At 43.1% G+C, this 12,507-nt stretch overlaps 1 protein-coding gene across 3 annotated transcripts in view; it reads left to right on the top strand.

Moving 5' to 3' along the window:
- Window positions 1–12,507, top strand: part of LOC111649900 (ADAMTS-like protein 1) — a 94,174-nt gene that overhangs the window by 31,132 nt on the left and 50,535 nt on the right. For all 3 annotated transcript variants that reach the window (XR_015436781.1, XM_023399597.2, XM_087172127.1), the window contains exon 2: window positions 5,029–5,145. Coding sequence is in view for 2 of the 3 variants with exons in the window: in XM_023399597.2 (XP_023255365.1) it covers window positions 5,029–5,145 (117 nt within the window). In the remaining variant the exon portion in view is untranslated. The remainder of the gene's footprint in view (window positions 1–5,028; window positions 5,146–12,507) is intronic.

Here is a 12,507-nt window from a genome sequence, read left to right as displayed (position 1 = left end):
GCTACAACTGTTTAAATGAATTTTTCCCCCATCAGTCTACACTCAGGACCCTAATGACAAAGCGAAAACAGAATTTTAGAAATCGCTGCAAATTTAATAAAAAAGGAAAAACTGAAATATCACATGGATAAGTATTCAGACCCTTTGCTATTGAATATTAGCTCAGGCGCCTTCTCCATTTCTCTCGATCATCTTTGAGATGTTTCCACACCGTTATCGGAGTCCACCTGTGGTAAATTCGGTCCCCTCCCACGTGATGCTAGCACGCAAAGATTAGCCATCAGTTGAATCTTTCTCCTCCATCCGGTTTACGCACTCGACATGTGCCACGCTGTTTCATGAGGACTTTAAAAGGCCATGTCAGAGAAGAGCTCATGGGTCATTTGGAAGGTGCCACGCATCATTATGAGACATTAAAACATGGGAGTAACAGAGCGTAAACACAAAGGGATGTGATGACAGTGCCAGGAAAATTGTTCACTTATCAAAGGTAGACACCCCCCCCACCCCCCCATCCCCGAGGCTTCTCATTCCTTGAGCCGTTTAAGGGGGAGAAGTGGTGGGAGCTGACGAGGGCAGCGATGGAGACAAGTTGAGCTCCTTGCCACTCGTCTCTTCATGCTCGCATCGACAGACTGCTCTTGGGAGACAGAGATCAGTAAATCAAGTTGAGAGAAATCTGGCAGAGAAAGTACATCTTCAAAGGCTTTCTGAGGAAGAACATTAAGGTAACTAAATAATCCATCAGGAATCAGAGAATGTGATGAAAGTGGTGTTTCGGTTTTATTTAGTTTCCCAGAGAGCTTAGTCATGAACTGTTGCTTCGCAGGTATCCTGTGTGAATGTCTAAAGTGAAAATTGTAACCAGGAGTGTTTTCTACTTTTTTTTTTTTAAACTGATGGGTGTCTTATTGCCTGAGGGGAGCCAAGACCCTGTCATGGCCTGTATGACTTTTTACCTTTTATCAGTCCCAAAATCCTCATGTGGCCGAGGCCTTTGTAATGAGCAAATATTAAACTGAGCGCATCATTGTCCCACAGTTCCTTCATGGTGAGCGGAAAAATCCACTAATGGATCGATGTGTGGGGGGCCTGTGACGGATATATCCAAATTTCCTTGGATGAGAAAGAGTGTGCCCTTTTTTCCTAGCTTGTGAAAGAGGAGCGGAGGAAAAGAAGGCCACAATGTTTCCTCCTTCAAAATGTGTTAAGTGAAAGCTCACATAAATCCCCTTGAAAGTGGATTAGCAAAAATATCTTTTCCTCTTAGGTTTCATTCAGACAGGAGCCCGTCTTGAAAAAAAAAAAAAGGGTGTCCTTATCTAAACATTGGACGGAATCTTATTAATCAAAGGCAGCAGTGCGCAAAACACACGTCTGGGTTTTGGCCTAGTGTAGCATGGTAAAAGTCACTCACTTTTCACAGTTTCCACCCAAACAGTGGAAGCTGGCACCGCGTTATAGGAAAGCTCAATTATGATATCAGGTTGGATGTTATTACTGTTGATTATGCGCTTTTGAAGACCCGACTTGCCCCTGAGTTCACTTCCTCTCCTCTTCCCCGGCTGAGACGTGCTCTTTGAAATCCAAACCGCCTTGGAGGTTAATGAATCGCCGGCCTCGTTCCCTGTTTTACTTCCACCTTTGTCCTTTGTCACATTGACGCACACATACACGTTCGCTAAACACTGGATTTAGGCACCGCATGTATAGTTCTAGAGATCGGGGATGCCCGCTGGAGTCGGTTCTTTCAATCACTGGCACCCCTACAAAACCAGGAGTGTGTGTTTTCTTAACCCCTGTCATGTTCTTTTCAAATTAGCTTAAACATTGCCCGAGTGAGTACATGCTTGTACAAATTCTCCTGCACTCATTATATCCTATAGAGGAAAAAGACTCCATGTAGTGCATTGAAAGGGGACTCCCACCTTTTACCTATAATTCATAAAAATACCAACCATGTTACACTCAAACTACTTTTTTTGAACATTGAGCATTTGTATTAAACACACTGTACTGTATATCTGCAAACTGCTTGCTGTCAATGTATTTTTTTCTCCTACAATATCTGCTCTTGGCAGCGAAACCATGATTAATATTACATATGTTTAGACAATTCAAAGCACTTTATTAAACCTAGATTTATTACATCATTTGGTAGCAACAAACTATAAACACAACAAAGGACTCATTATCCCCTTATTAAGTTGTTCTGGCTACAGGAAGCTAACAGTAGCCTATTTACATGTCCAGCAGAGAGTGAGTAGCATTAGCGTTCATGTGTTTCTGGCCACCTGACGAATGTTCACCGTTCTTTTGCCTTTATTTTGCTCTCCACCAACGTCTGAGGAAAATCTTTAGCAGCCAAACACTCCATGTTTACTTGCTAGTGGCTAGCATGCTGTTGTTTAGCAGGCATAATGTTTACCATGTCCACCATGTTAATTTCTAATTGGCACTAAATTAAACATTTCAAGTGCATTGTGGTTCTGGATTAAAAGTCAATGGATCACTGAAGTCATAGGATTCATCATCGGTGGACGTTGAATGTCTGTGTTAAATTTCATGGCAATCCATCCAGTAGTTGCTGAGATATTTAAGTCTGGACCAAAGTGGTGGACTGACCAGAGCCGCACTGCTAATGGAGGCTAATGAGAACGGCTTTAAAGTTGGGGAAAGATCATAGTTCTGGTTAAATGCTGACACAAGATATGTTTACTTTCTCACCATCTTTCCCTTAACTGTGAGTGTTTTGGTGCCCAAATGTCACAACATGAGGGACAGAGGACACAAATTCTGGTCTCCTGTGCCTTACCAGTGAATGAAATCTTTCCTTACATGATAGCATAACCCAGTACTTCAGCTCTCTTTGGAAACATCAAGTCCCCTGGTAGTTCCTTATGTTTTAGTCCAGTATGGTTGTGCAGGATGCTTGACACTGGCACTGAACACCCAGTTTGTTTTCTTAGGGAAACAAGTTTGATAGATCCCCCTTTTAAGACTCCAGCAAGGGAGAGTTTAGCTGTCATGAACCATTTGCCTGTAGCTCAGTCTGGTTCCAGCATATCCCATGTCTCAAAGGAGGATGGATGCAGACTCCAAAATGACAAGGAAATGGTTGCCAGATTTGTCTGGTGTTAAGACACTAAAAGTGTGTGAGAAAATAATTTCTGAGGACTGGGGAAAGAGATCTCTTGAGAAAGACACGATCGGCGTGTTCATCTCAACCGGGCCTCCATTTAGCCTTGAGCAAGGACATCTGGTCACTTAAGTGGTTTCCAGTACATCCTAGCTGACACACACACACACACACACACACACACACACACACACACACACACACACACACACACATCAGCAAAGCTTCTCTTAATGTTCATATGCTTGACTTATGTTTGCTTTACCCCTGGCTCGTGGTTTTGCAACATTTTCATTTTCAGCATCGGTGGCAGAGAGGACATGCTTCAGCGCAACACTGTCAGCGGAGATATCATGTTGTATTCAGACATCCAATAGTAGGCTGTATTTTGATAAAACATAAAACTTTCTCATATCACTTATTCGGTTTCCCATACTAAATGCATTAAAGTGTCTGGGGTATATAGTTTGGAGCTCTCTAAACTGTTGAGACAATCTGAGAAACATGCTGTATTAAATTTCCCATAGTGTATTTCACCAGTTTCTCACAGGTATAAAAAGAGTTTTCATACCCATTCATCTAATTTCTGAATGACACCCCACCCCCCACCCTCGACTCTAAAACACAGCCACATTTCAGGTGCCTAATTATAAATGGTCCAATGCTAAATTTTTATCTTTCATTCATCTTAATAAATCAAAACGTTACATGTGGCCCAACAGCTGCAACATCTGCGGATCCATACCCACCAGAAATGTTCCTGTACATCATGATCTCGGTCATCCGAGGAGGCTTTTGCCCACATTTTACAGCAGTGACTTATGTGTTGTTACAGATGCCTCCACAGCATAAGTGACTGCGGCTAAGCAGTGCTGAGTGTGGGGCTTTAGACCAGATTTGATTTGTCTTATTTAAGAGTCCACTCTGTGGGTCTTTCCCACAGAAAGGTGGTGTAAGTTTTGCTGCAGTTGCTTAGCAGCACTCCCCCCCCTCCTTCCCACAGCTAAAGATCTTCAGCCCCCTACATTGCGAAGAACCTCAAGTACCTCAAACCCACATCCCCTGCTCTGCTTTTTGCGCTGCCTTGGCACAGGCCCAGGAGGCAGGCAGTTGACCTGGGTCGTTACAGGGTGTTTATGACCCACGGAGAGCAGCTGAGGGCCCCTGCTCTGTGAATTTGTGCATCCTCGAGAATGCGGGCCCTGCTGTGCTGCTAATGGGCCCTATCCAAGATACCCCTCACCCCCTATCCGTCTCCCCGAAGAGGTGGGTTACTGCGTCTTCTGATATCAGATCTTGTGTGCTCTGAATTCCTCCAGAGCCCGCAATGATTCCCATCATCAGGAGGGATGTGCAGTTGAAGAGCACAAACCAAAAAAAAAAACCCCCTCAAAAAAACACTCGGTGTTTAGGGAATGATTGCAAACAGAAACAGGAGTTTTACTACAGTTTACTTCCATTTCCCACCATCACTGTTGCTCCAGAGCAGAGTGGTGAAATAGCATGGTCTGGTGGAAACACTATGGTATGAATAACAAAGAGGTCGTTGCATCACTGGGCTCTGGTATAGTGTATCTGGTTCCTTCTTGTCTTTTTATGTAGCCCCATACAAAAGAATCCATATTCACTTCCCATGCAATTAAACAATATCCCACTTCAACCATGTGTAATTATTCCCACCTCTTATGACTTAAATACTTCTATTAAACCAAACTTTTCTAATGACGAGATTTCAAACATGACTCTGCTCTTTTTTTTTTTTTTTTTGCTTCATGTTCACATGAAAAACGGCAAAGGTATTTGTGGAAGGAATGAAAAATGAGAGCTCTGGAGAGAGTTCACACCTCCATTGTCTGGACTTACAGGACACTTGTGTCTTAATTTTTCAGGTCGCTGTGTGGGCCAGTGACGGGGATGCAGTGTTCATTAGAGAATTCACTCTGATTCGACGAGACCACCTCCCCGAAGAGCCTCTCCATGACAGCAGCCAGAAAGCAGAAGACCCGGTAAGTGCCTGGTCAGAAAACACACTGCACTTACTGTACTGACATAATGGTGAATTCCCCCAGTCTGTGTTGTAATTTGAAAACATAAACCTCGTATTCCAACTTTCTCTCTCTTTTATAACTTACGTAGAAAATAAATTGAAATGTCAGATAAAACTAAATCAGCCAATAAATCTATCGCAGTGTCTTTACATAACGCGCCACACCAGAGGAGTGAAAAATCAGCCCTATTACACCTTAGTAATGAATACAAGTGAATGATGGTTGTGGGACATTGGGAGTGGAGGTGTAATCTGACTGGGCTGACGTAGCTTGATGTGAAACAGGGCAGCACATGCAAACACACAGACACTTAACACTCATGGTAACGCACACACGCACATGTTGCACGTTCCAGGGAGGGGAGGGTTTTTTTGCATCACATTACTCCCACTCTGTCATCGCCTTGTGATGAGACGCGAGTGCTGGACGTAGCAGTTTCTTTAAGCCGATCTCTCACCCAGATATTTTATCTAATTGGGCGGGAGGGAGGGTTGAGCCGCCTTTGTCGCAAAAAATGCTCGCCCGTCTCTTCATTCCTCTGTGATGGGTTTGGTCGTGGTGCAGTTTTAGAGGAATCTGTTCAAATTGATCAAAGGCTTTTGAACAGTATTACATCATCGCTAGCCTGAGGTGAATTTTACTGTAGCATTTTTATTTTTTTTTTTTACGTGCTCTGAGTGCATTACGCATTTGAACTGACTGTACTCTGGTTTATATGCACTGACCCACATACTGTATTTGACCTTTCACAAGCTTTCACGTTTGAGTAAATCACCCTTTGACCTTAACACCCTCTGAATGCTGATCAAATACTGTGACATTTCCTTTGAAACAACAGATCTGCTTGAACTCGACATTTGATTTTAAAGCGGGATCAAGAGGGCTTATGCAAACATTCACATGTGCAGGGTAGACTTTCAGATCAGTGGCGGTGGGCAGGGGTCATTTTCAGTTTTAGGAGGGGATTAGAGATCATTCTGGACACACCTTCTTTCAAAGCAATTTTTTTTTTCTTATTAAGTCTAATTCATGTTAACTTTGCCCTACTTAGTATAATAAAATAATGTATATTTGAAAATAATTTTTTGGTTTTATGTCGCTTTTTACTTGCTCTTTTATATCCCAAAGGCAGACTTTATGGAAAAACCATATAAAAACTCTGTTAGAATTTAAATGTCGTTATACATGCTTACAGTACTGTAGTTAGAAACCACAAATAATTATGTCTACAGTATTTGGATTTCATATTGAAACCATGCGGCAGTGTGATTTATGATGCTCTGACCTCAAGCAAATTTTTGAATTTGCATCAGCTAGTTTTTGAGTGACTTTCAAACCAGACATTACAGAAAGGTTATTTATATATCCACTCCCACACACTGTATTCATGCCATCAAAGCCTCAGTTGCTCTTTATGGGTTTCATTAGAATGACTCTGGCTGCATGATTTTTGCCATCAACACACAGGTGCAAATAAGGTGCACTGGTAGTGACAGAACATCTAATTTTACTATAAATCAAACCAGTAATTAAACATTTTGCAACAATAAGATGAGAGGAAAGTTGAATATGAAGCTAGAGCCAGGAGAGAGTTTATCCTCACACCTTTTTTAAAGCTCACTAATCAACACATTGCACGATTTGTTTAATCTGTTCTCAGCCATTTAAAAACAAGTTGTGTTTTTATGTAGCATTATGTGCTGTAGTTTCTTTGCCAGTGACAATTACTTCCTGTAGTCTCGTCGTTGCAACCAGTGGAAACGCCGCTCTTGGAAGACGGATTGATTGCTGTTTGTCAGGCAGTAGTTGTGCCATGTAACTGCCTCTAAAATCGCTAATTGCCATTTTTATATTTCTGTTTCTGTTAACAACTGAAAGACAACATGTTATAGGAATTTTGGGTAAGAGCTCCAATGCACATTACTCCACATTTTTTCTTGGATGGATTGAACAATTTTCAGTCTTTGTGCTGAGCTAAGATAACCGACTGCTGGCCGTAGCTTTATATTTAATGACATATGAGTTCTTTTCGTTTAACTCTCCAGCAGAAAGCGAATAAGCTTTCTTTGGAGTTGTTGGAACCTTGGAGAGTGCCTGTTAACCCCTGCTTCCAGTCTTCAAGCCGGACTGATCACCTCCTGGCTCTCGTTCCTAATTCAGAGACGTGAGAGGTGGTATCAGTCTTGTCATCGGCAAGGAAATTAATCGGCATATTTCCCAAAATGTAGAACCGTTCCTCTAAGCACTTGCTAATTAGCTTAGATGTCTAGCTTTAACTAACACCACTTCATTTCAGCCTTCAAATTGTCGGTTTGCTCGGAAACATAAAAGAAAGCTGCAATTTGACCTTTTTTGAAATCTGATGCCATGACAACACAGGAGAGATGAAGATGGATGACAGAATCTAGGATGACTTTTGCCAGGATGTTCAGGGTCAGGAGACAATTACCAGCAGTTAAACTGGATGGAAGTGTTGTCTCATATTTATGTGAATGATAGAAAAAGAGACTTCTAAAGCTGAATGGTGTTCCCGTCCTCTGCTACATGCATGATGCTAACATCTCCTCACATGAGGAGCCCACAGACTCCCGGGAGCCACACTTGTGATTCCTTTCAGCGCTCAGCTGGTTTCGGTCTCTGTGCGCCTGTAGCACTGTTCTATGTTGGATCTTGGTTCAATATTAAGCTTGACTCGAAGCCAAGACAAGCGCAGCTTAATTAGCAAGCAACCCAGGACGCAGATCTCAAAGTGTATTCGCTTTCTCTTGTTTAACTTCATGAGCATGTGCCAGGGTCGGTTGGTGGGCAATAAGACTGACCTCCCCAGCACCCTTTTCCCCCATCCCCCAAGAGGGCCACAGATGAATTGTTTTCTCCAAAGGAAAGTGTTTTTCCTGGCAGCCTCAGCACAAGCTCCTTCGATGGAATAGAGCTGTCTAAAACAGCTAAGGTCTAACATACCTTTCTAAATTAACCCATATTTATTATACGATGGCAAGAGTACTGTAGGGGTTCAACAATGTCAGCATTTATAAACAAATATTAAATAAGTTTATTGGGCTGAGAAGTTCCTGAATCACAGTGTGCGGGGGGTCTGATGGCTGAAATGTTGGCCGCTGGGTCTGAGAAAGTTTTTTTCACTGTAACAAGACTGAATGAGTAAGACTGAGAAGATAAACAGAAAAGCTGCTCATAAATCTACCTACAACTATTCCCACTCATTGTTGGGCCATGAATGAAATTTTCCAGCATGTTAGTTTGATCTGCTGCAGAGAAAGAGAGAGAGAGAGAGAGAGAGCGCGCTGTAACTCATGCTCAACCTGCAAAATATGTTTTAAAATGGTGACAAACGCTTAGTTAAAAGTTTTATTAAATGATCAGATTCAACTGCAGCGAGAGAGAGCTAGTCTGTAATTGTTTACCTCTGGAAAATTGAAACGTTACATGGTTAAAGTGGAGTTTGAAACTCAATCTCTTGAGAAGTTTCTGTTCCAAAGGCGACGCACAGGTGGCAGCTATACTACGCAACCTCGGGGCTGATTGACAGAGAACGAGGGAAAGACAGGAGGACGGACAGCAAGTATTGTAAACTTCTAATCATTGTGAAATGGAGATTTGGGCTGGAAGAGAAAGAAACAGCCTTTGGACAAAGAGGAGAGAGGAGGTAGAAAGAGAGAGACACTCCACACGGTTTGTCTCCTCAGTCAGCTGCCGTCTAGACGGCAAATATGATCATCCTGTCAACAGGCAACTTTAAAGTGGGTTACTGAAAGGTGATCCTTCATTCACCAAATGAGTGAGTGTGTGCGTGTGTGTGTGTGTGTGTGTGTATCTGTCTGTCTGTATGTGTCTAGTTTCTAGTTTGTGTGATAGTGAAGTTTCCTACCGGCAGGACTGACGTCAGTAACTTCATGTAAGCTATTCCATGTATGCTATCTGCTTTAAACATGCTTATTTACACTGTGACCATCTGCAAAATCACAAAAGTGAAACACTTCACTCAAAAGATGATCGTTGACATGAAAACATATTTATCTCACTTCTTCGTCACAGAGATGAAACCTATAGAGTAAATCTAAACAAAACAGAAATGTTAGCTTTTATTTAAAGCTGCATCTTTAGATTTTTTTTTGGCAAACAGTCGCCTGTTCACACATCCTGTAGACGTCGCACCATTTATTCGGACTCGTGTTTCTGGCCACCTCAAGACTCTGCAGTGCAGTATTTGGTCTCCCTTTGGCTCTGCTCTGGTGTCCGCCAATTCTTGCGAGAGATTTAGTAGCTAAATGTTCCACTGTGTTCCCAAGGCAAGTGCTAGGTTTCCTGCTGTTTGGTGCTGAACAGGCAGCGTGCATAGGGTTTGTTGGAGCTTTTCACGCAGCTGGAGATGATGTTGTTGAGAGTGGAATACCAAAACAATAAGCTAAAAAAAAAAAAAAAAAAAAAAAAAAAAAAAAAAAGCTAAAAAGCTCTGTGTAGCTGAGGAAAATGGAATTCAACCCGGTCATTTGATCAGTTGTAGAATCAACATTGCAAGACCTTACTCGATCTCTAGTAATGACTTTGTTTCTACAAATCTGTTTACGCTAAGTAAAGATGTGGACACACAAAGTATTTATATAGAAGAAATATAGACTTCAACTTATAATTAGTTCCTTTGCCCTGTAAACCAGTTCATGCTGCACTCAGGGTCAGGATGCACTGATTGCTGCTCTGGGTCACATTTTGTGTTAACTACACCAAGAACAGCAAGGATATTATGGGTTGTGACAGTTAAGTGGTGGTAATGACAGTCATTAAAGCCCCACTCTACAGTAATGACCTGAGGCCCAGTGTGAGGACACTTCCACTTTGCCTGTCTTTACACGTTTCATGGAATGACGGTTTTCATGCTCTCGCGCTGTTGTTTTATTTTCTCACCTTTTTCTCCCTCTCATCTTTTTTGTTCGATGTTGGATGTTTTGTTAGACGTCTCTTCCTCTCTGCCCTCTGCCTTTCTCACTTCATCACATGCCAAGCAATCCGGGCCTTAATGTTTTTACATGCTCAATTGCACTTCAGGCAGCAACAGTCAGGGGCTTTTTTTTTTTCCCCACTCTTTTTAAAAAACCTTCAGGGTGAACAAGTGCCGAGACGGTTCTGCCTTCTGGCAGGGTGTCAGGGTTCGGAGTAATTGGGGTTGGGCGAGTGGGGCCAAGGGCCGGCCGGGGTGGCAAGCAGGGGGAGCACTCAGTGGCCGAGGCAGCGGCAGTTCCCAGAGAGAGAGGCCCATCGCTCAGCTGCACGCTAACTTGGCAGCTGTGTTTTGCATGTTGCGCCAGGTGGAAAGGGCAACGGTCTTGCACAATTGAACACTTCATTTGTCTTCATTAAAAGGATGGGCATGTTAGTTTTGGCAGTCGGAGAGGATGTCCAGGCTCAAACCTTTTTCCACTACGTGCTGTGCCCTCTGGTGTTAACGCCACTTAAAGTTAAAGCTTTAGCTTTCGCCCCGTGGAGTTTTTGACCACAAGTAGTGCTATTGAGCAAAGTTTTAAAGAGTGGCTCCTCAGTCTCGCTTGTATCTCTTGCATGTGCACATGCTTCCGCACTCTTCCACAGATTGACAGTTGGTAGCCTGAACACGCTTAGAAATATAGGAATGCGCCAACAAGATTTTTTTTTAGGAAGTAAACATGGATGGTGTTTGGAAGGAAAGGACAAGGATATAAACCACGTTTGGTTTCAAATTTTTCCAAACTAATCTGCTCTGCAGATGTTTAATGAGGAAGGAAATAGACTAACTAAATACACACACTGTGTTTTCGTGAGAGAAAGTGAATGTTGACACAACTTTATTTGTTAACAGAAAAACACCACAGGGTACCTTTAAAGGGATGCTGTGACGTTTTGGGAAACATGCTCGTTTGCCGTCTTGCTGAGAGTTAGATGAGATGTCTGTACAGTAAAAAATGCAGCTGGATCCAGCAGCTTAGCATAGCGTAATGAGTGGACAGAGTGTTCTCCTTGTTACCAAAGGGAAAACCGAACCGCGTAAATGACAATTAAATGTTTTACAGGGGTTATGTGCCAAGCTGTTCCTCCTGGAGTCTCTGCTGGCTGTGTGGCAACTGGATGCAGACATAGTTGTCTTCCTTTGTTTTGATTCGATAACTCATCAAGACATTACACACAGGGACAGTAAAGCAGTGCAGTGGTGTATGATAAGAACTGGCACAGGCATGCGGTTCCCACTCACTTCTATCCAGTCTTAATAAAAAGCACAATGTGTCCCCTCACTATCTTTTGAAATCAGTTTCTGCTCGTATTTATTCATTATCAGACTTGAAATTAACGCCGCTGGATCCGTCCACACTGCGCTGACATTGACTGAGTCGTTTATTAGAAACATTGCCTCTATGCGAAGCTGCTCATGCTGTAGCTGGATTGGAAAACCTTGGATCCAAACAGCGAGTAATAACTGCTTTCGTGACGCCAGTTAGCCATGAATGCCAGTGTTTGTTTTTGCATAGCCAGCAATCTGAAAGATACCCTGACTCTGTTGAAATTAGTTTGCGAGACGGGCCAGGACAACAGTTTGTCTTTTGCACTAGATGCGATGTCCATTGTGCTTTTAAAAGCAGGAGAAGGAAGGCCCGAACAGACGAGCAGTGAATTAGGAGACTTTCGCCTTCTTGACTTGTTCGCTTTGGCTGGCTGACTGCTGTTTGGCACATGCGAGTGCTGTTCGGAGCTTTGGCTCCAGTGCTCTTGAAGAAAGTGCTGAGTGCTGGTGAATGTGGTGTAAAGCCACGTGGCTTTGGACTGGGGATCTTTCTCTCACCCCTGTGTTTGTTCCATCAACATATGTGTTCAGTAAAGCCTTGGCCCTCACAGTGCCACAGCGAATATCTCCCCCCTGCTTGATGTGGTCTCACACCAGTGCACTGTGGGTACTGGAGTGGTGCTGCTGAGGTAATACCACCAGGGACAAGACCTCACCACAACACCCACATAACAAATGTGGGTGTATGTGCGTGTGTGTGTGTGTGTGTGTGTGAATGCATGCATGCAGTCAGTAGTGTGTCCCTTGCTGGCTACTGTTGCACGCACGCTCCCCTCTACAGAGACACTTGCACAGCGGACCCTCATGTTATTCTATAGTTGTTTGTATTTGCATGCTGGCATGTGCATGTACGGTGATGTGCAATACGGGAATCCATGTGTTTAAGATTACCGCGCCTTTGGCATTCAACACTATCACATGTCGCCTTGCACATGCACAGCATCCAAAACTATGTCTTTGATTAATGGGTGAACCCCCCCAGCCCCCCCCCCCCC

The sequence above is a fragment of the Seriola lalandi genome, unplaced genomic scaffold, assembly GCF_002814215.2.
Source record: "Seriola lalandi dorsalis isolate HSWRI2012SDOR001 ecotype SW California unplaced genomic scaffold, Sedor1 jcf7180002052086, whole genome shotgun sequence".
Lineage (NCBI taxonomy): Eukaryota > Metazoa > Chordata > Actinopteri > Carangiformes > Carangidae > Seriola > Seriola lalandi.
The sequence above is the reverse complement of the archived record's forward strand: the minus strand, read 5'-3'. Positions and strand labels throughout refer to the sequence as shown.